This window comes from Cyanistes caeruleus, chromosome 5 (genome assembly GCF_971803275.1).
Source record: "Cyanistes caeruleus chromosome 5, bCyaCae1.hap1.1, whole genome shotgun sequence".
Taxonomy (NCBI): domain Eukaryota; kingdom Metazoa; phylum Chordata; class Aves; order Passeriformes; family Paridae; genus Cyanistes; species Cyanistes caeruleus.
Genome location: NC_141705.1, coordinates 42,856,142 through 42,879,630, shown reverse-complemented (window position 1 = coordinate 42,879,630; position 23,489 = coordinate 42,856,142). Strand labels below are relative to the sequence as shown.

Sequence of the window (23,489 nt, the reverse complement as noted above, 5' to 3'; positions counted from 1 at the left end):
CCTGGGTTTATGCCCAGGTAACTCATGGATTCTTTGAAGGCTTGGTCTCAATTTCTGCTTGCTCTGTTGCTTAGATCCTCTTTTTAGAACCCCTTCTTTTTAAACCTTCTAAAGCATGCTTCTGACATCTTTTGATTTGATAACTATCTAGCCTTTCCAAATAATTTACTGCTGTGAGATCCATCTTCTCTCCACGGAGCATTTTTCCGGTGAAATACTGTATACAATTCCCCTCCTGTTGCTGATTATGCCAGCAGATGGTTTTGGTAGTCACAAGGCCTATTTAAAATGATGGAAATAATTTTATTTACCTAAGACAGGAACAAGCTTTGATTTGTTTAGTGTTTCAAAGATTGCTTCATTTGCTGTTTGGCAACATGATCCTTCTCCCCTTTGCAGTTTTCAGCTGACACTTCATGTGTCTAAGCAGCAAGTGAAGCAATCTCGTGTGGAATCTGTTAGTCTGAGTTTCAGCTCTGCTCAAATTCATTCTGAGGGCACTCAGAAGGTGCTAGTGTCTTACTAACCCAAGAAAGGCAACAAAAGACGTCATAGCCTACATCCCACCCAGCCCTGATGCTCCAAGGATTCTGCCTTCTTTGATACAGGTGGTGATAAAGATGTCTCCTGTCCATCAAGGTGGTTGTTGGACTCAGGAGCAGCATGCAATAGGAGACAAAAGTCCTTTCTGCTTGTCTCCCTGTCCTGCTGGTACCCTATTGTTGGATACACAGACATTTCTGACAGGTTTATCAAGCCATACAAATCTGATGACTGTATTTCTTCTGAGCTGTGTATTTGGACTCAGTTGCTGAGGTGGCAGTTTTTCAGTCTAGAAAAGACATACAGAAAGCAGACTTTATTTTCATCTGAAGAAAAAGTTATGAAGTACATGGTAAGAGCTGATTAAAAACTATCACTTCCAACTTCTGATGAAAAAAATGCCTCTCCGTTCTACTTTGTGCCCATAATACAATCTTTAAACTGTACTAACTAATTTCTATCATGCCAACGTATTTTCCTGTTTTGTGTTTTCCCTTTTAGGCCAAAATTGGGTCTGGAAAGCTCATGGGCCCTAAAGGTGTTTCGGTGGATCGTAATGGACACATCATTGTAGTGGACAATAAAGCATGCTGTGTCTTCATCTTCCAGCCAAATGGGAAAATAGTCACCAGGTTCGGGAGCCGAGGAAATGGTGACAAGCAGTTTGCAGGTACACTTGATGGTAATATGTAAATCCCCTCTTCTTGCCTCTTCTGCTCACATTTGCATGATGTTTGAGCATGTTGCAGATGCTGTATCCTACTCCTTTATCCTTCTGGGGGAGAGGTTCTGCTAGACATACAGCTCCTATTTGCTTGATTGGTCGGGCAGACTGCAACATCTGTTCTGCAAATGTAACTGTAACCAGATTGTTTCATCCACCTCCCCATGCCTGGAAGCATTTCAGATCAGTGACCCAAGAAAGAATGATCTTAACAGGCGTTTTGTAAGTGCTTTGTAATTGCCACACTAAGCTGCTCACCACAATCAACTCTGCTGCTGTGCTTTGTGTTTCCGCTCATCAGATACACAAAACCCAATGCCCTAAGTGGTATCTCTTAGAAAATGAGTGTAAAGCGTTAAGATTGAGATCAGGAGGGCAGGGTTATGGAACAGCCAGTGTAAGTTTGGGGAAATGGCCCTTTATACTCAACTGACTGCTTGCACATGCCATCTTTCAAGTATAGCGTGCAGTTAAGTTTAAAACACAGAACAACTGCTCTAATATATTTTAAATGAATAGCTGTTCTTTCAAAATTTGAAACTAAGATGCCAAATTAGGTATGCAGTTCATTTTGCAGGTGTTTGGCCATTTTCAGTATGCAGTTTCAATGGTGTGATGCTTTGACTGGTTCACAGTGAAAGAGAGGAATAGCATCAATGTATTTGTATCCTGAGATCTCTCGCAATGTCTTATGGCATAATATATATATCTAATTTATGAGAGCTTGGGCTCTAACACAGCTAAATTTTCTGGGTATCTCAATTTCTTTTCATTTGAAAATTTGCAAAAACACCTCCAGAAAATAAGTAGGCAAATACTTCCTAACAGCATTTGAAAAATATATCACCTCTCTTGCTGATAGGCTACAGAAAACAGGTAAATTGTCAATACTTGAATGTTTTCATTGTAAAATTTTCCACTTTTTTGTAGTTTACCCTGATATACTGTGAAAACTGAAACTGAGTTCTGTTGTGTTTAATAACTCAAAATATCACCAAGTGTTTTAATTTGGGTACTTGCATGTTTTCAAGCTAACATTTGCTTTTTACTCAAATTTGCACATATATTTCAATACACAATGTAAAGCAAAAAATGCCCTTTCTTCCCTAACAGTGGTCTTCTAAGTAACTTTTGTATTTATCTGAAAACTTGTTAGCTCAAATGCTTGTAAGATGTGAGCACACAGAGCATAAAATATTTCAATTAAGAATTTACAGGGACATTTTTTATAACAATTTTCAGTGTATACACAACTTTATGCTTAAGCACTACATGTTTTGTCTTGTTAATAAGCCCATAAATCTCTGCATAGTCATATGTATACAGGAGAAGGAGAAATCAACAATGGTTATTGGTAAGAATAGCTGACAACTGGTTGAAAAGGAAATTATTTTTGTTTACAAAAAGCATGCTGAGCTTTTTAAAAAAAAAACCCATGAAGTAAAATTACTCTTAACTTGAATTGGTATTTCCACTTGGACTGCTATTGCTCAGAAGCCAAACATAATATGCTGGCAAGCTAATTTATTTTTTTTTTTAATTTAACCATACTTTTTATTTTAATGATATTACTATTTTTTTTCTTCTTCTTTTTTCTACATTGCAGGTCCTCATTTTGCAGCTGTAAACAGCAACAATGAAATTATCATTACAGATTTTCATAACCATTCTGTCAAGGTACTGTCAATTAATGGCAACTTGGAAAGTTGCCATTTAAATTTTATTATGATACTTTCTTGGGGAAAATAGCATGTTGTTAAAACCAAAGAGATAACACTCCATATGTATGAGTTCTGCTATAAGGACTTTCAGAGAACTTTGCATGCAGTGCATTGCTTAGTGAAGATAAGGTCTATTGCCTTTGGTGTCACTATAATGTTCTCTAACTCAATTGCTTAAACATAAGTTGTACCTGAAATAAATCATTTCAACTTTACTTATTTTTAGTAGCCATCTGCCAAACCTGTTATTGACCCTGTGTTCTGTCTTCTTTCAAAACAAGGTTTTAAAAGTCTGGCTCTTGAATTTCCCAGTAAAAGCTTTCCACATTCCTAGTTGTAAAATTATAACAAAGTAAAGATACATTTACATTCCATACCTATAAGCTTTAAGATTATTGGATCCATTTTACAACTTGATTCTCTTAAAACCCATGTAACTATTGGTTTTCATTCAGTGCTTCCTGCACTGGGCAGAACTGGCCACTAGTCCTTACACCCATGGGAAGTCCTGATTCACAGCCTGTTAAAGTCATGGCATGATAGGAAGTTTATTTGTTTGTCCCAATACAAACCAAGGGGACATGCTGAGACGTGTTGGCAAATGTCTGTGAAGGCAATACAGGCCACTTCAGAAATGCCTCACCTGTGTGTGTTTGTTCTCAGGCATTCCCTTTTGTGCACTTGCTGAGCCACGTGCTCTTGTTCCCTCCCTCGGCAGGAGGCAGCAGCAGGAGCACAGAGACAGGATGCTGTTCTACCTGGATTCTCAGGACATATGTGTCAGTCCCACACCCCAACAAAATAAATACCCTGGCTTTTCATCTAATGCCTATTTTGATGGAACACAAAGATGAACCTTCAGTCTAGTTCTTCACTGTTTTTGACTGAAAAATTAAGTTTTATATATTCACTTGAAATAGGAAGTTGCTGCCTGAGCATAGACACCTTTGTGTCCTAAGCAGTGCTGAATCACCTAGGTTTGGAATAGCAACCTTGCTTGCCCGTCCTTTTGGAATTTGTGAGGAAATAGCAGCTGGTGGCTTGGATTACAGCACAGAAACCAAGACTGCTGCAGGAGCCCTAAAGCAGCAGGAGGCCTATGACTCCATAAAGTACCTCTCCACAAGCAAGGTTTGCCTGGTAACAGGATTGCCTGGAGCAGCTGAACAGCAAGGGGCAAACTGAAATGAAAAAAAAAAGCAAGTGAAGAAATGTAAGAAGTGTGGCATCCTGGAGGATTTATAATTACTACATTTCTAATGAGAACAGAGTGTCCCATCTGTGTCTGGTGTGACTCAATGGGATACAAATGTTACTTGTTACAATTTAGTAGTAACCGGAAAAGATTCTTACTTCTGTAGTGTTCTCTAAATTGGTACATCTAACTGTTGACACTCTGGAGAGTTTATAATCTGAGAGCAAGCAGAGAGTACATCTTCTTTTAAATAATAAATTAGTTTATAAATAACTAAATAAATTAATTTCACTCTTATGAGTCCCAAAGCCGCTTCCTGCCACCAGTGTCTCGAATTAAACAAGCTCACTCAGCAACATTTTTCTCCCACTGCCACTAACCTTCAAGGATGTTCCTTCCCTCAGGCATCTTTTATGGAAAATCCTGCACAATGTATGCTTCTCTCTCATTTGGTCACTTCAGCACAGGGAGAGAGCAATATATCTTTGTCTGGTTTTTTATTAGTTGGCTTTTTTTAAAAATTCTTTTCTTTAATCATCTGAGGCATTAACTTGGTACTTCATTAATTTCCTCGCCCAAATGTTTTTCCTCTGTTCACTGTGGGTGTTTGAGAACACAATAATTTCCTGACATCCTCCACCTTATCAGCACTTCTGTGTGCACTTGGCACTTGTCAGGTCTTTGCATTTTCTTGTGCAAGCCACAGTCAGTCTCTAAGAACACTGTTGGACCTTGTGCTGTAGCTGGGCCTGGATGCAAGATGGACCAAAATATTTTAGAGGTGGCTGTGGTAAAAAATGACACATTTTGTATCTAGTTTGGTCCCATTGGTGCATCCAGGTCACTGACAGAATAGTCATTGATCAGCTCCATCTTTCTGCTGTCTAAACCTGTTATCATCACAGAGAATTCAGTTGCTGAACTGTCTACAGAGAGCAGCATGCCATGATTTGCTATGTGTGTTAGATTATGGAAGTAGAGAAGAGAGCATCTGCTCCATTGTGTTTTAGTTCCACAGAAACAAAGAACCCAGTGCTGTATCTGAATTCAGCTCTTTTCAGTTCAAGATGCACAAGCTGCAGAAGGGCTCTGGGGCCCTTTGCCTCCATGTCTGAGATGAATCAGATATTAAGTGAGAAGGGAAACACTGTATGGTGTAATGGAGTGAAGGGAAAGATGGGGACCTTTTCTCCCATGGTGTAGGGGTGTGGGTGTGTGTGTCTTGGGGCTGTGTGTTCCTGGGAACTCTTCAATTCCCCCTTTAATTAGCAGGTGAACTGGTAGTACTAGATTACTAATATTTGATACCATGCCATATTTAGGTTGCTGTTTTAACCCACACAGGTATTTAACCAGGAGGGAGAATTCATGCTGAAGTTTGGATCAAATGGAGAAGGAAATGGGCAATTTAATGCACCAACTGGAGTAGCAGTAGATTCTAATGGAAATATTATCGTAGCAGATTGGGGAAACAGCCGAATACAGGTAGAAATTTCTGTATTTCAAAGGTTCTTTATTAAAAAAACTAATAGGTTGGTACCTCTGGCCTTCAGACTGCCCAAGAAACACCATCAGCATTAGAAGTGATATGGTTTCTCACACCATCCCTTATATGCCTCATTGTCAACTTTCAGACCAGGTGGTGTCAGATAGCTTTACAGAGCTGCTGGCAGCTCTGATGGCCACTGTGACCAAGGATTTTGCTGCCAAGTAGTTTCTCAAAAGTTACTTGATGACTTATGAGACTTGCAAGCATTGCTGAGATGATAGTCATTTATAATCACCATAACAGAAGATAAGAGACATAGTGGAAAATATGAAAAAGCAAATGACCTGAGGTGAATGCAGCAGATTTTTATCATCTTTTTTAAATGTTGAGAAATAATTCTGCTTTCAAGTTATGAGAGTTGCACTCTTTTTATCTTTTAAGTGCTAATCATAAGGTCTTGTTTGCCAAAGAATACCTAATAAATGAGTGTATGTATTATTTCCACTGAATATAAAACTGAGGGAGCTTATGAGTTGTTCTCAGGAAACAACAGGGTAAACAAATTCTTGGTTTTCTCTGTGTGGGAACCTAAGAATCAGGCTAGGCACAACAGTAATATTTGTTAGGAAAACAAGGTGTTGGTTGAGTTCCCAATTAAGTTTGATTTATTGTATTGACTATTTTTAGAACAAGGAACAGCCAAGATTATTGCTATTTTATTATTATTATTATTATTATTATTATTATTATTATTATTATTATTATTATTATTATTATTTTCATTGTGTGTTAATTCTTGCCAAAGATCCTGGCAGCTATAATTATTTCTTTTTAATAAGAACATACATTTGTATATATAAACTTGCATATTATGAGATAGCAGATCAGATTTTGCCCTTGTTTAGTCTAGTGTATGTCAGCTATTTCAGAAATGAGAACCACTTTCCTTTTTTATTCGTAACATTTATTCTGTGCTTTCTCACCCTCAAAGGTTTTTGATGGAAGTGGATCATTTTTATCCTACATTAACACCTCTGCTGACCCACTTTATGGTCCCCAAGGTCTGGCTCTTACTTCAGACGGCCACGTTGTAGTCGCAGACTCTGGAAATCACTGCTTCAAAGTCTACCGATACTTACAGTAGCAACGAGCTCTGGAGCTGGATAATCACCCACCCTTAAGAAAGGACTCGTCCTAGAGATCCAGTGCAGGATATCTCCTACTTTGTGTTCGTTTTTAGTAACAAAGGGGTCTCTCACGGACTTCGTGTGATAATTTCCAAACTTACCTTGTTTACATAGGACTTGCACCTCTTATGTTTCTCACTGAACTTTTTGTTGTAAGTGTTAATAAAAAAAACCCCTCTGTAACTGAATTCGTAAAGACAATGTGAAATTAAACACAAACTGCAACCTATGAAACTGGAATTAATTAATAAGGCAAAAATGGGAAAAGTTTGGGAAAAATCCCCAAAGCTTTTTGATGACTGCTAAGGATAGCTCCTGCTCAGAGCTTCCAAATTTAAAGAAGTATCATTCTTACACGTTATTCAACCCGGAGGTGATCCTGGGAATCTTCTAGATCTCATTATCATGGTAGGTATTACACTTTTAACATTCTTCAGTCTTACTGTGTATAACAAGTAGGTCCTTTTAGTATAAGGTTAAGTCTCACAAAATCCGTCTAGCTCTAACCGTCAGACCTAACACAGCTCAGTGTTTAGCACTATGAGAATCAATGCAAATTCCCTACTCGTGTGGAGTTAATGAAGGATTGTTTCGTGCGGCCGTTTTCCACTCTTCCTTTTGCTCAATGTGCAGGAAGGACTTTGCAGAGACCTGACATTTCTAGAGCGCTGGAAAAACTTAATTGTAGCGATACATTAGTGGGAGCGGAATTTCTGTATAACCACAGACCTTTTGACACCAAACTAGTTCATTAGGATCAGGGTTATTACAATGTCAAGTCAATTAACCTCATGTGTGCCACTCTTTCGTACGTGTTCATTGCCATGTTTCCTTACGGCAACTCATTGTATTAACCTATAAAATAAAATGCAGCTTCACACAGGACAGAAAGCCAGAGAAGTACCCCTGTGGAGGACCTACATTATACAACCAAAGGAACTGTGGTAAACAGAGGTTGTATAGGAAAGCCAAGGGTTACCAAAGCTATTTGTTTTTATGTGAGAAAAAATATGTTACAAATAAAAATGAATTTGAACCAATTCCTGAAGTCCTTCATCAAAGGGAATTTTGTTAGAGGACAAAACAAGGACTGTGAGATTTGTTCCAATTTGTTTGTATGTATGTATGTATGTATGTATGACTGATTGACATAAAAATAATAAAAAAGTAAATGTGGGTTATTTCAGCAAACTGGAACGTATGTATGACATTTGACAATGGCAGTAGTCCGAAAAATTACCTTTCTTCCTCTGCCAGATCTCTCTACTGTGTTCTTTGTTGAAGTATTAATTTAACTGGAAATACTTACAGGCATGGTTCTGTTTTTAATGTTTGGTTTATTGGGGGTTTTTTAAGTACAAACTTGTCCTTTCTAAAGTAGCATTGGCTTTATTCTTATTTCTATATCCAGTGGTCAAAGGTTGAATTGCTACTGTAGCCTGATATAGATCGAGTGGTGCTCCCTTTTAAGTGTTGTGTGAGGAGCTGTGAGCTTGCTGCCAATGCCTACAAGAGCCTGGGAAGTGCTGTCTTTCTTTTCTCATTTTTAGGGCCTTGAAACAAAAGGGCGTTGGGTGAGGAACAAGGGAGTATTTTAAGCATGTTTGCAAAATGGAAAGAAATCTTTGATAAAATTTATTGTTATAAGTATTTGTCTTATTTCTAAAATGTTAAGGTGGTTGTTTCCATGGATTTGAGGAAGACTAATGGTTTTTTTGTAAAGTTGCATTTGACTTGTAAAAGTGCAGACCCCAAGGTTCTTAAATGAGGGGTTTGTCTGGTTTTTAATTACTGTTTCCTAAAGATATTTCCTCTTCTTTCCTTTATTTTTTGCACATAGAACCAATTTACAATTTCTCGTGCAAATATAAGTTTCCTTAGTTCGTTGGAATAAATATTTCATGCATGAAATTTAAGGACTGTATAATGAAGCTAAGAAACTGGTGGTAACATTTATGAATACTAGAACCCAAGTTTGTTATTACTAAGAGAACAAACTACCCTCTGCTTGAACTGAGTTTGTCCTAAAATTCTGAAGATGGTATCTCAGTCATTACAAATAAACTGTCCTATCAAAATTTAACAAAGCTGTAGATCAAATTTCATTCTAAGTGTCCTTATAACACTTTCTGACACTGGAAGATCCATAAATGGCACATCAGTGAAGAAAAGGCATTTGAACTGTATTTAATGATAAAGAGAAGGGGTTGCACAGATTGAGATAATTTTTTTAAAAAAATGTGCTGTGGCTATCAGTTAATCATATTTAATTCCTGATATGGATTTTTAGAACACGATTTTACTAAGCTTGCACGTTTACCCCTCAGAAAACTTTGCCAAATCCTCTGTTGTCAGGAACTTGGAGAAGCATGAAAATCAGATCCTAACCCATATATCAAAAAAGATACTTAAGACTGTGCTATTTCATGTGTACACTTTCCTTCAGAAGCTTTTCAGCCCTTTGGTCCAGCACTGTTTACCAGGATTTTAGATAACCCTTGTGAACCCAGTGCATCCTGATGAAATAGTGAATTCTGCACATAACCCCCCTCAAAACCCAGCTCAAAGCTATTGGGGCTTTGTGGACTTTTTCGTAAAATTGAGTACTCTTTTGGATTTTCAGACATTATCAGCAGAGCAGCACCTAAAGAGTTTCACTAATTTGAAGTTACTTCTGATAGCAAATGCTGTCAACTTCAATTTCAAGTTTAGTGGCATAGGGCATTCCCTTCCAAGGTCTGACCTTATCTGCCTGGCACTGGGAAACTGAGAAACACAGTGCTTTTACGGTGTGCTTCAGAAGCCAACTTTTCTAAAATGCTTGGCTTATAAACCTTACAAAGAGCAACCAAAGCAGAAATTCTGCATTTAAAAGCTGGCAGACTTTTTTTCTCATCCAATTAAGGGAAGGTCAGAATTGCACTACATGATTTGCTGAGTTGTTAGCATTTATTAAAGGCTTTATAGGCATGCTGCTGCCAGATTTCAGGTATAACCAAATGTCCCCTTGACTTCCCTGGAATGCTAATTGACTAGCAGCACAGCATGAATGGTGAAAGTATGTGCTTCATTTAACTAATCTTCAACTCAAAAGTAATCTCAAAAGGTTATTAGATCTTGTGTCATATGGAGCATTTTAGGACAAACCAGCCAACTGTATTTTCATTTTCTTGTGAATAGGAAAAAAAGATCTGTTCAGATAAATCCAATATAAACAACAGGAGAGTTTTACATAGGCTAAACCAGCAACAATGAATTGAAAAATAAAAGGAAAATGGTTTAGGCAAGCATTTGCCTCATGAAGATGGAGTGTTATTTACTAGTAAATGCTCATCTGTTCTGTAAAAGCTAGAGGGCTTTTATGTTAATATTTTTTATAATAAGGATCTAGTGTTGCCATAATGAGAACTATAAGTGCCCAATATGTTGTGTTTGTTATAAAGAAATGACTTTCAGTTGTGGGAGACAGCTTGTTATGAAATCATGATGTAAAGTCAAACTTTTCTTCAAGAACTGTGAGCAGTGATTATTTGACCTGTTTGTGGAAAGTGTACAAAAGGTATTTGTGCTATGGAGTGAGAAGGTTCCTAACCTTCATTAGGAAGGTGGTTTTATTTCTGACGAATGTACAGCACTTCAGTTGATGTTTGTGAGCAACACAGCCTTAACCCTGTCACTTTTCCTTTGGCTTTATGACATGTTCCCTAAGTTGTGTTGTGTATGGCAGCAGCCCCGATAGAAATCTCTATCAGTTGATATGCTGCAGCTTTCCAGTTCTAGAGTGTTTCCAGTTCTTTTTCTCATGTTTTTTTAAAAGTTTTTGTACATTCCATCTTTGTAAGTCAATATATGTTTTGTGTAAGTGTAAGCCTTGCACTCTCTCAGCACTCATAATGAAATATTATTCTCACTTGTTTTTTTGTTGTCAATGATGATGTTTTTGTTGTTTTGGTTTTTTTAAAATCCCGATGAGGCTAAATACAGATTTTTTTCTCCTTAAGGTCAAGGATGAAAGATGCACATCAAAGTGCTTGTGTGTGTGTGCGTGTGTGTGTGTGCGTGCGTGTGTGCGGTAGTTTTAGCTTCCTGTGTGCCATGGTATTCATAACGCTTTAGCTGACAAAAAAAAAAAATTACTCTGTCTTGAAAATGTAGGAAAACCGGAGTCAAATGTGTACCTTTACCACGCACAAAAATTTCAAATAATAAAAATAAAGCTTGTTTCCTCTGTTATTTTCATGGTTGAGGATTTATTTTTCATATGTCTTATACTCACTGTCCCTAAAAGTAACCACATAATGCAGGAAGACAGGTAATTTTTTCCAATTTTTTCCTTGACACCACAGGTCACAAGCCAAGGAAACTGTGATATTTTAATGGGTGTTAAACTTTTATGTAGACACAGAGGAAAGAGGGACTTGAGTTGTTCTTGGGAAGAAGGTGCAGAGTTGGAGCTTCCTTCTTCTTCAGTCCAGGAATCAAAATTAAGATTTTCATTGATGGCAGTAAGATTAAGAACTGTAAGCTTTTCTGCTTGTACCTTTTAGTTGAGGTGTGCTATAATCTTTCAAGGGTCTGTTGCAGAAAACTAAATTAAACTAAAATTAAATTACTGTGGAAAACAGGAAATTTGCCTTAGGAGATCAGTCTGACTCTGTTCCTGTACGAACAAATTTCCAGCTTGTATTAACTTCAATTTCACATAGTACCTATGTCTTCTTGGTCACTGGTCAACTCTGCAAATCTGAATCATTTGAGAACTCAGTGTGACTGGGAACTTCCTCACTAAGAAAGACAGACTCTTCAGATGCATCATTTGCCTTGGATGCAGCCTCAGTGGAGGGGACCAGCAGGGTCAGTGAAACCCCCAGTGATGAGTGTTTGTTCAGTGGCAGGACAGTCAGAAATGAGACAGCTGAAATACTGAGCAGGTGTCCTTTTTTTGTGGATCTTTCCCCCAAAACCCTCTAGAGGAGTGTGTTTTATTCTATCTTGCAAGTCACAGTGAGTGTCAGAAGTCATGTTTTGAGGCCTCATTTTTCTCCTGCAGACCAACTCAGTACAACATAATGGATCAGTTTTGGTTTTCTGTCAATCTACAGATGAATACAAGTTCAGCAAATAGACTCTTGGTGCTGAACGTACTTGTCTATCTGCCCTGAAGTTCAGATATTTACAAAAGGCTTTATTTGTCTGCCAGCTAAAAGAACGTCACATCTTGAAGCAGGTCAGTGTTGTTTTGACATTCAGAGTTGCAGAGCACTTCTTCTTTCCTATGTAAAGAAAGATCATGAAGAACAGAAGCAATAGCACAGAATATCCTTGAATCACTGGGCTTAGTAGGTGACACTTGTCACATTCCCAATCTTATTGGTAGGCTAGAAATGTTTTCTGTCCCCTGGATTACTAGAGCAGAGGCCCTTCACCACTGAGCAAAATCAGACAGGCCAAACACCAATACTGGGGAACACAGCTGTTTACCAGAAAAAACCTGTAGTAAATGGATGACTTCCATTTGTGGTACTTTTTTAAATACCTAAATAAGGAAGCAGAATCTTTAAGGAGCTCTGTAAATAGGACTAGATAACCCAGTCCCACCAATGAGAAACGATGTCAGGGAGAAAGGGCCAAAGGAGCAGGTACTTTGGGCAGCCACCCAAAGTGGAGAGAGCCAGGCTCTCTCTCTTTAGAGTGGCACCCCTTAACATGCCATTGCATGTTCAAAAATGTTTCCTGGTTCCTTAGGCTGACATTCTCTCTCACATCCAGCTGTGTTGCTCTGCAGTTAACTATCCCCACAGTTTTGCTGACAGTTCATGTGAATGCTCCCTAATTTGGACCAGACTGAACTATCTCAGTGGAGTGGAACACTCAATGTCATTTCTGTGGACAGATGTTCTCCCTAGGCAGGCCCCAGCTGTGCTGGTGGAGGAGATACCCAGCACTTGCTGTTCATTGCTACATGCAGTTGAAGGCTGCTGCCCTCAGATTTGCTCTGAGCTAGGGATATGAATTCCTTGTTCCTTCAGAGAAATGCCACATGACCAAAATCCTAGTGTTTAAGGTACTCACCTCAAAGATAACCATAATGCTCACTTTGCTCTCCCTAGCAAAGCTGTGGAAGCAGCTAGCAGCTAACTTCTGGGGGAGAGCCAGCTAGCATTTATCACCAAGGGTTTTTCACTCAAGGGTTAAATGCTTGTAGGGAGAACATCTGCTTACAGTCCAAAAGCTCATTCAAGGATGACATGAGGCAGCAGATGCTGCTGAGACTGGCCTGTATGGGATACTCATGGATCATATTGTTTCCTGATGTGTGGCCACAGCCCATGGCACACTCTTGGATCCCAGAGAAGTTGGTATCACCTCCCATAGGTGAGCATCTCCAAGCCCTCCATGCTTAATCTCTACTGCTGTCAGTCATACAGGTGCTGTGGGAGGTAGCCACAGCACCCAAAGGGCTTGCTCTATTATTCTAGAAATAAACTGATCTGCTATTTGAAAGGAATGGGAAGAACGTATCTTCACAAACAAACTGTGGGTCTGATGGTAATGAGGCCAGATAAGGTGAGGTGAAAAAAGCAATGGGGGAAACCATAAATTCCATAGGAATTCCACTAATTGACACAGACTGTTAGTAACTCAAGACTTTGCTAAATCTCTAGATTTAGAGAAAAAGAACAGAGACACAAAGAAAAAGAAAAATGGGGGGGGGGTGGTTATACATTAGAAGGGGTCTTAGGTATTAGGCATTTCAGGAAGTCTGAACCTTTCAAGTACCTTAGCCAATGGGGAAAGAGAGAGGGAAATGTGGACAGGAAATCAGAATAAAAAAGAGGCTGCATCCCCTAAAAATCTGAGAGACCCCAGGGGAAATGCACCGTGGCCTCTCCCTTTATTTGAATAAAGCTGAAGGACTCCTCTGTCTCCTTTTTGGACATAAATCTCTGGTGTTTGTGGATTAATATTCCTGACATATTTGACTTGAACCCTTCCCATCTGAAAAAATAGCTCATGTAATTAAGACTGTGCTGTGGCAGATATGTATGAAAGGAACAAAATTAAACTAGGACAATTTTCATTCTTTACTGGCTAAGCTTTCTGCCATTGTCGCTTTGTTGTCCTTTCAAAACAGAATTTCTGATTGTAATTCAGCTACAGTCAATTGTAAGAGCAAAATTAAGGAGAGCGCAAATTTCATCTCATCCGAGCATAATTACACTGACAAAGCACTGTATTTTCTCTAACTCAGGGACAGTGGAAAACTATTTTGACCAGTACTTAAAAATCTCAGTCAGACTCCTAGAAAAGAAAATGTAACCCAGATTATTAAAAATTAAGAAAATCACAAGAAAATGAGAACAGTATTCTAACAGAAAGACCGTTATGAATCTCCCACTGTATTTCCATCCATTGTCTTGTTTTTAGAACCGTAGCATAAGACTAGCAGTTCGGTGAAATACCATGTTTAGACATTCTGAAGCCCATTAAAAATGCTGGGCTGTTATGTATTTTAGAAGTCATCCATTACACTTCCTGCAGTAATGGAAAACCACTCCTCAAATGACAAAGCATGAGATACACCATGTGTTACCCTTTTGTTTGGGACCTCTTGCACCCCATGGTCTTTCAACTAATTAATTTTGTTTGGGTGCTGCAAAACGCTGGTGCTTTCAAAACATCTCCCAGTGTTAGGAAACCTCCTATTACAGAGCAGAGCTTCTGAACCTTGGGGTAAAACAGTATGTTCAGGAGGGGAATATGCGGTAGGCAGTCTGGGGAGGCTGTATCTTCCTATTACCTCAGCCAGTGGGGAAAGGAAGAGGCAACATGAGGCTGGAAGTTGAGGATAAAAGGAGGCTGTGCCCTCTGAAACCTTGAGAGAGGAAAACCTCATGGGCATGGGCTCCAGTGGGCTCTGCAAAGGGAGAATAAAGTTGAATAAAGTTGCAGGAGTCCTCTGCTTCCTTTTTGGACATAAACCTCTGGTGTTTGTGGATTTTCCTGACACTGTGAAAAGGCTTCAGGGCTTCCAGTGCACTTGGGGTAGCTGAGCGTGGCTGTTCCCACATGGCCACAGGGGCCATGGGCAGAGAAAACTTGCTGAGCCACCTGCCCCACCATCGCTTAAGAGCATGGCCTAATGTTTCGGAGGTGGATGGGCTGTCTGGGTTGCTGTGATCAAGTTCAGCCTCTGAAACAAGGAATGCCTTCCAGCTGTGGTTCCAGGTGTGTGCTCCAGCCGTGTTCTGGCTTTGTCTGGGGGTGACACCTGGGTGTCAGCTGCCAGTCTACTTTCACGAGTAATGGGTAGACGGGAGCACTACTGCCTCATGAGTACCTCATGAGAAAACACAAGGTATGTGCCCCAAGCCCATTTCAGAGGGAGTGTTCCACTGAAAACCCTTCCTCCCTCTCCTCTTCCTCTATTGCAGGTGGCACATTCAGCTCTGACACCCCACTCTGCCACTCACATGTCACTCAGAGAAAAAACCTACACTCGCTCAGAGAAAACCTACACTGCAATGGGGACTTTGCAAATGTTGCAGCAACCATTTGCTTGGTAGAAGTAAAAAGAACGGTGGAGTTTGCTTTTGTTTCAGGTTGTGAAGGAGCAGGAGGGAGCCCAGACCCTTGGACTGCAGTGGTGAGGGTGACAGGAGGAAAAGAACTACCACAGAGAGCGTGGGGCCGTAATTGCTTTGAGGGCTGGCCAAAGGAAATGGAAGGCAGGGAGACAAAATATGAGCCCACAACAGCAGATGAGGGGGTGCACCAACAGATTTCATCCTGATTTAGCAAGTTGAAAATGTGATGCACATGAGAAAGAACAAAAAGCTTTGAATTAAAAATGTATTTTCTAATTTTCATTTCATTTTTAGTAATACACTTGTGTGCACAATGAGGAATGGGCTCATGGGCTGCACGAAAAAGAGCCACAAGTTTCAGGGAAGGGGTCACCTTGCAAAAGGCATTGAAAATCTTCACAGGAACTGCCTGAACATCTCAGCTTGCACGTTTTCTTTTGAATTTAAACTCTTAATTTAGTATGGCAGATATGATGCCAGTGCTGTTGCAAAGCTATTTCCCAGAACTTGCTGCAGCTGCAGCTGAAGGAAAGTGATATACAATACAAATAATAATTAAAACAAGCTGTCAGTAATTAAAGTTGCTAGAACAGTCATCACAAAATACAACAGTTTCAAGTAACACCAGATGTGACTAGGCCCTTCCACGGGCAGCGAGGACTTTATTTTTCCTCGTCCCGGGGCTCCTTTGACAGACCAGTCGTACAATGCTTGTCGTGTTAGACCACGCTTAACGTGCGCTTTTTGTGCCCTCAGTTTAATTCTACAGCACCACCCGGCTGGTAAGAAACTCACAAAAAACCAACAACGAAAAAACCCTAACCAAAACAAACGAACAAATAAAAAAAAAAAAAAAAAAACAAACAGAAACCACGCGCACGTTCGCGGTGGTCGAAACTGCCGTGCCTTCAGCGGTCGCCCGACTCCCGCCGGTGCCGTGAGGGCGGTGAGGCCCGGGTCGGGCCAGGGCGGGCGGGGAGAGCCGGGGGCCGGGCCGTGAGTGCCGGGTGGTGAGGGCGGAGCAGGGGGGGGCGGTGAGGGCCGTGAGGGCCGTGTGGCGGGCGGCAGGCGGCGCTGCGCACGCGGTCTCCTTCCCGCCGGCCTCTTCCCGCCCGGCGGCGCCGGAATCAAACTGTGCCGGCCGCCCGCGACATGGTAAGCGGGGCCGTCCGCTTTCCGCCTCCTCCCGCTTTCCTTCCCGGGCGCCCGCAAAGGTTGCGGGGCTGCAGGGGGAGCCGCGGACGCAGTGATGGCGGGTGGCGGCCGCTCGCGCCTCGCTGTCCCTCCGCCCCGGTGGCTCTGAGGGGAGCGGGGCTCCCGCTCCGGGGAGGCCTCACGGTGCCGATTCTGGGGGTGCAGCGTCAGCACGGCTTGGGCTGTGCCTCTGGGTTGTTGAAGAGCGATGTAAATGAGCCGGCAGCTGGAGGAGTAGCCATAGCCCCGTGGCTGTGGGTCGAGGTGCGCACGGTGCCCGCTGCTTGCCCCTGAGACAGGGGAGGCTCGGCGTGCCAGGCTGGGCGGAGGTGGGAGCGGGCAGGTGTGCTCTCACCACCTCGTTCTTCTGTCTGCCTGCGGTAGCGGCAGCGAAATGGATGCTCGTGGTGTGGTTAATATTTGTGTGGGGAACGCCTGCCAGTGAGGTAGGAGGGAGAAATTAACGTGAAAGTCAATAACCTTCATCGAGAGCGCTCTTGGCTCCGTTGTTTGGCTCTGCTGGATTGGCGGTGTGAAATCTGGCGCCCGAGGGGCGTAGCTACAAGCACATGCTTCCAGATAGACTTCCATTCCTCCTCGTGCGCCTACGCGTTTTGTTCCTGCTGCTGCTGTCGGTGTCAGGGCTCTTGGAGAAGGCAGGAGGTGAAAACTAAATCCGTCTGCTTTCTGTTCATGCTCCTACTTGAGTGTTCTTAGCAGTTCCAGATTCAAGTCCTGCCATGTACTGACCTCGCAGGAGACAGCCGTGCTGACCTAGGGTATCCCTGGCTAAAAGAGGAGAGAGGGGACCTAAAAGAATAATAATGGTGCTTTTCAGTAAATATAATGTTGAATTGCTTCTGTTTCTGTCTCTGTATTACTGCGGCTGTATAAGCTAGCTTTTACATTTGTTTTTTAAAATTAAATCAGTCTGGCCATTTTGCTCCTGGTGTATGTTTTAAGTGTTGTGTGCTGCCTGATCATGTCCTTTTTTAAGAAGGAAGCAGCTATTAAAGAGTAAAAATGTTATTGACTTCTTTTGGTTGGAAATGTGGAAACATAGCCATATCTTTCTCAACCATCTTGTTATTAGACTACTCATTTCCACTTACTTATGGGCAACAATATGGGGGCTTTTTTTTGGTTTGATTTTTTTTTTACGAGACCTTTTTTTGCCAGCATTCTATTTGGCCCTTTCTATCCCTCTTTCCCTTTTTTGTAGATACACACGGTGTGTGAATCAGGGAGTGGGGCAAGGGGAAACACTTCAGATTCACATTGTGGCTGCTGCTTTTGGGTTGTTGAGGATTATGCTAAATGCTATTAATAAAACTCCAATTCACCGTGAAATATTTTATATCCCAATTTTATAAGAAGCATATCAAAATTGCGTCTCTGAAAGTGACCAGAGGAGACTGTTTCTCAGTTTTATATTGTTGGTAGCTGTTCGTGAATAGCCATTTCTGCCTTTTGCTTGTAGTTCAACCTAAGTTATTTAATGCTTGGTCACACAACCAGAGAGAAAAGAAATAAAAGCAGCACAGTTTTTAAAATGTGACCTTGAAATTACCAAGTTGGTTAGGACTTTTGAAGAAAGACATACCTCAAAATGCTCTTTATTGCCTTAAAAAAACCTGAATGCCCTACAACTCACACTACTGTCTGTATATCACAACACAGAAAGCAATTCTTAAAAAAAACCCAACAAAGCCATACAGAAGGTATTCCTTATCTTTTTAAGTGTTATTAAATATTTATGAGTTTGGTATAAATGCATATTTTGACATTGGTATGTGTCAAGGAGCATTGAGGCTGGAGTGGGGGTTGGGTTGTATGAATGGCTGGCTCCAAACTTACAGGTAGGTCCCTCCATTTAATAGATGAGCATAGTGCAGAGATTATTTGCAAAGATGGAGTTTATCTTAAATCTGGGCTTAGTGGTAAGGTATTTTAAAGTTATTTTTTATTAACTTACAGGTAAATAGATTTGAATTCTGAGCAGATGCTAATTATTCAGAAAGCTGAATGTCTTTGTTTGTTTTTTTCTTTTTTTTCCATGTTCTAGTCTAAGAAAAAGGGTCTGAGTTTTGAAGAGAAGAGGGCCCGCATGATGGAGATATTTTTTGAAACAGTAAGTAACTTGTAATTGTCCTGCATTTACATTGGTGGGAAAACAGGTCCTAAAAGGAGCTTGAGTGGAGATGTAGCTGAACTCTATATGGCATGCATTTCACTGATGCCCTGTGACATCAGGGCGTAAATTACAGGGGCAAAACTTCATTCGTTTAACTTCTGATCAGGTGGCTTATCCCCAGGTGGAGCCAGGGAGTGATGATGCACAGGTGGTGCACTTCTTCATGTGCTACCCATGCACATATTCTCATTTTGAGTCTGTTACCATAAGAGGGGACACCAGGAAATTAGGAAGTATCTCACTGCATTTTATGGGAGGAGGAAGAAATCTGAGCTTCAGAAAATATGAGAGCAGAGTTGGAAAGGGCCCTTGGAGAAGAGAAACCTGGAGGTCCAAAAGCTGAGCTACAGTTCTATTGGTGGCACATGTAATACACCATGTTTTAATTTTTAGAAGAAATACTGTGACACTTGAGTACTTGAGCAATGTGGTGCATCTGTGCTGACAGTCTAACCTGGTCTTTAAGGGCTTTATAGGGCTATATAACTTGAGATGAAATACGACTTCAGATCACCAAAGGAAAGAGCAGGGCTCGCTACAATAATAGTGTTTTTCTTATTATTTTATAATCTGAATGTTCCAGTTCTCTTGAGGGAGATGCAGGCTATTTCCCTAGCAAAACCAAAACACAGAATGCATTTCCTACTTGCTTTTGTTGGCACTGATTTAGTGTAAAGAGCATTCAGGCTTAGATGATGCTGTCATTTGGAATTGAAGTTTTCATGTTTCATGTTTTGCACAGAAAGACGTCTTCCAGTTGAAGGACCTAGAGAAGATTGCTCCAAAAGAAAAAGGGATTAGTAAGTGTTTATAAAAGTTATTTCTCTTGAGCAAGTAATCATTTCTGGGACAGGTCAACAGTGTAAATATTCCTGGCTACAATCTTCGGTTTGTGATTTTAATAACTGAAAATATAGCTAGAATGGGAGACTGGTCAGTGGCAGGGCTCAAGTGTTAAAAGTGGCATGGGATGGGGGCTTGCTTAGGCTCTGAGCTGCCTGACTTGCAGTGACTTTCAGTGTATGAAATCATTGTTTGCACTCAGGTATTAAATAGCTGCCTGTAATATCACAAATGTTTAAAATGCTAGTCCAGATATACATGGGCAGTGTGCTCTTGAACTTTTCCCCTCCAAAAATGGCTGGACAGTTATAAATGAAAGGGGTTTGTCTTTTCTATAAAGGCCTTCCTGATGAGATCCATTGGTTTAGGATTAGAAGATTTTTCTATGCTCTTGGATTGTTTTGTATGTTGTTTTCATTCTATGCTCATTGACAAAAGGGAGGCAAAGCATAATGTTTATGTAGTTACCACTGTCCTTCTCTAGCATGTCTTGGTGGCACTGCAAGAGTAAATGAACTAAAGAAATTAATTTGCTAGAGAACTGCAGATGTGAGTATCACAAAGTAGAGATTTTCAGTTGTGTCAGCAGCTAACAGAGGCGTTCTGGGCTTCTGAAGAGGTGTGGTGCTATCTTGATTGGTTTGTCAATGCATATGTATAGTTGTAATTTGCAGTAGATTGGAGTTTGGAGTTTCTAAAGCCTTTAACACCTTTCAATAGTCCAAATTCATCCTGTCTCTGCATATGAAGGCATTTAGCCACAAAACCCAAGTCCCAGTTACTCTGAAAAGAAAAAAATTACTAACCTGCTCCCATCCTGGCATCCAGCCTATAGCTTCCAAAAGATAGGGGACCCCCTGTAGGCTTGAAATTGGACATCAGGTACCAAAACCCGTAACTGAGCTCAAAAGTTTTTATATCTGCAACACCTGAGGATAACATAACTACTTAACTTTGTTGAACAGGGAGCATTTTTTTAAAATGGTGAATTATACCACAGGTTTGAAAGGAAATGTTCCGTTGTGTTCAGAAATGGTGATGATTTTGAGTGTAAATGATGTTTTGTATTGGAAGTGAATATAATCAAAATCAGAATCTGTCCTTCCCGAGTCTGTAGGCAGATGGCTTTAGTGCCTCTGCTGCAATGCAATACTTCGTTAAGCATTACAAAGTGAAATGTAATTACACTCCCAATCAAGAAACTTACTCCAAGTTAGAATTAAGATCACAAGACAACTTCTCAGGTACCTCCCATGGGTGTGTTATGGTATTGTAGTGTAACATGCATGTATTTTGTGCAATACTCATGAGCAGTGTTTTGCAAACATCTGGTAGCAGATGTGCAGAATAGCAGTGTTTAGGAGCAAATTGCTGGTTTCAGAGAGATTCAACCCTTCAAGTAAAGCTTTGGGTGTGTGGGTCCTTGTGAAATCTTCCAGCTAGCTGACGCTGGAGGAAAACACAGATGATTGTTGTTGGTGGCTTGTGGTATTCAAAATTCTCCATAGTCCAGATGCTATGTGCTTCTGATTTTACATTTTTGCTTTTATTAGCCTCGATGTCAGTGAAAGAGATTCTGCAAAGCCTTGTTGATGATGGCATGGTGGACACTGATAGAATTGGAACTTCCAATTATTTCTGGGCTTTTCCAAGTAAAGCTCTTCATGCCAGGAAGCGTAAATTGGAGGAGTTAGAGTCTCAGGTAATCTGTTGTATGAAAAATATTGTTTATTTGTTTATTAGTAATTTAACAATTATTAATTGTTTATCTAAATGGGTTTGCTTTTTCTTATATACCCCCTTGTCATTCTTGTTTATATCTCTCATGTGTACAAATATGTCCACACACATAGATTTTACTATAGGAATTCTGTGTCATTCATGGTAAGGCATTGTCATTATCTTGCTGTTACATCAGGAAAACTTTGGAGGTTCTTGTTGGAGCTTGAGGAAACTTTTTGTCTACTTGCTGCTGAAAGCATGTTTGTCATGATGCAAAACATCATTTAAGGACTCAAAGGCAGCATGTTTTTGTGTCTTTTGTATGATGTAGACCATCATGTGGTAATAACCTAAAAGTGATGACAGCCAAAATGCATAACCTGAGTAAACAAGGGAATGGTTTCTACTTAGGCCATTGTGTTTTCATCAATTTCAGTTTTCATTGGTGGCTTAATTTGTGAGCACTTCTGTAATCCCTTACTGCACTTTTAGCAGGAGAAAAGAGCAAATTGGTCATGAATTGCAGAATCAAGGAATGGTTGGGGTTGGAAGGGACTTCTGGAGATCTAGTCCAATTCCCAGGTAAAACAGGTTCATGTTGCATATGATCACATCCAGGTGGATCTGGAGTATCTCCAGAGAAGGAGAGTCGATGAACCCTGAGCAGCCTGTTCCAGTGCTCTGTCACCCTCAAAGGAAAGAAGTTTTCCTCTTATTTATATAGAACTTAGTGCCAGTTGTCCCTTGTCTTTTTGCTGGGCCTCACTGTACGGAGTCTGGGTCCATCCTCTGGACACCTGCCCTTGAGGTATTTATACTGATGAGGTCCCCTGTCTTCTGTGAAGTCATCTCTTCTTCAGGCTGCACTGGTCCAGCTCCCTGAGCCTTTCCTCATTAGAGAGATACTCCAGTCCCCTCCTCATCTCCATAGCCCTCTGCTGGACCCTTTCCAGTAGCTGCTTGTCTTTCTTGAACGGGGAGCCCACAGAAGGGCAGAGCACTCCTGAGGAGGCCTCACCAGGGCAGAGGACAGGGGGAGGAGAGGCTTTTCTTCAGAAGAACAGGGCATCTTTTGTTGCAACATTGCTGTTCTATTGAGCTGATTATTTCCTACTTTTTGGGAACTGTCTTTATTTCTGTTTCTGATGGGAGTGGGAAAGCATCTATTCATCAGTTTATTTGCAATAGGAGTACATGATAACAAGATGAACAAATGAGCTTTATGAGACCCTGTGGTGTGATTGTACTAGAGCACTGCCAATTCTTCCCATGATTATTCAGCATTATGTTCTTTCATCAAAGAATCATTTTAATTAATGCAGATTTAGTGGTAGCATCTGAACATTTTACAGCCATTATTTTCTTCAGGCATAGCTCTAAATTAATCTCAGGCATTACTGTCTTATGTACAGTGTTGTCAGCTTCAGCTATTTCTTTATACAGTTACATCAAAATAATTAAAAGAAAAATGTTTTTTTTTCCCTATCTTGAATTGAAAAAGGAGTTTGATTTAGCTCACTATGGTTGTACTCTTTTCAAGCATGGACTTAACCTGGCATAACTGGACTTAAATGAATTTTTATAGACCAGTAGTAACAATGCACTGGCTCTTACTCCAGTGGAGTTTCATTTGTCTGAAACAGGTTAATTTAACTCTGCACAGACTTGGAACTGAGCTTCCTAGTAAAATTACTCAACTTATTAGTACATTCACATAAGTTTTAGACAAGGCTACTTACTCCACCAGTACATAAATTGCCAACTGAGAAACTGAATAAATATGTTCCAAAACTTCTGCTTTGTTCACCAAACTCTCTGGTGCCCCTGTTTCATCGAATGCAAATGATTTGCTCTTGGATCCTCTTCATTGTTGCTCATGCTCCCTGTTACACCCAAGTAGCTGAAAGAAGGCATTGGTATTTGCTGTCCTTACCCTTGGGCCTAGTCCCATCATGAATTTTGAACATAATTAGTCAAGCAGGTCTCTGGCATATCCTGATGAATATCCTTCCTTGGAATGTCTTGCAGAATTTGCCTAATGTGCTCCATGGTAAGTATCCAGGAATTGCCTACAAAAATATGCTGAATG

At 40.6% G+C, this 23,489-nt stretch overlaps 2 protein-coding genes across 49 annotated transcripts in view; both read left to right on the top strand.

Annotated features, from left to right (window-relative positions):
• The window catches only part of TRIM2 (tripartite motif containing 2), a 119,241-nt gene extending 108,149 nt beyond the window's left edge, over positions 1–11,092 (top strand). For 26 of the 48 annotated variants that reach the window (XM_086891340.1, XM_086891329.1, XM_086891328.1 and 23 more), the window contains 4 exons: positions 1,045–1,213; positions 2,874–2,944; positions 5,528–5,668; positions 6,664–11,092. In XM_086891340.1, coding sequence (XP_086747466.1) covers positions 1,045–1,213; positions 2,874–2,944; positions 5,528–5,668; positions 6,664–6,816 — 534 coding nt within the window. In that variant the 3' untranslated portion in view covers positions 6,817–11,092. Of the gene's footprint in view, positions 1–1,044; positions 1,226–2,873; positions 2,945–5,527; positions 5,669–6,663 lie in introns of all 48 variants that reach the window. The other 22 variants (XM_086891321.1, XM_023924825.2, XM_023924835.2 and 19 more) reach the window with 1 other exon arrangement.
• Positions 11,093–16,503: 5,411 nt separating this feature from the next.
• Positions 16,504–23,489, top strand: part of MND1 (meiotic nuclear divisions 1) — a 40,905-nt gene continuing 33,919 nt past the window's right edge. The window contains exons 1-4 of the mRNA XM_023924844.2: positions 16,504–16,905; positions 18,707–18,772; positions 19,578–19,635; positions 21,232–21,380. Of these exons, the coding sequence (XP_023780612.2) occupies positions 16,600–16,905; positions 18,707–18,772; positions 19,578–19,635; positions 21,232–21,380 (579 nt within the window). The 5' untranslated portion in view covers positions 16,504–16,599. The remainder of the gene's footprint in view (positions 16,906–18,706; positions 18,773–19,577; positions 19,636–21,231; positions 21,381–23,489) is intronic.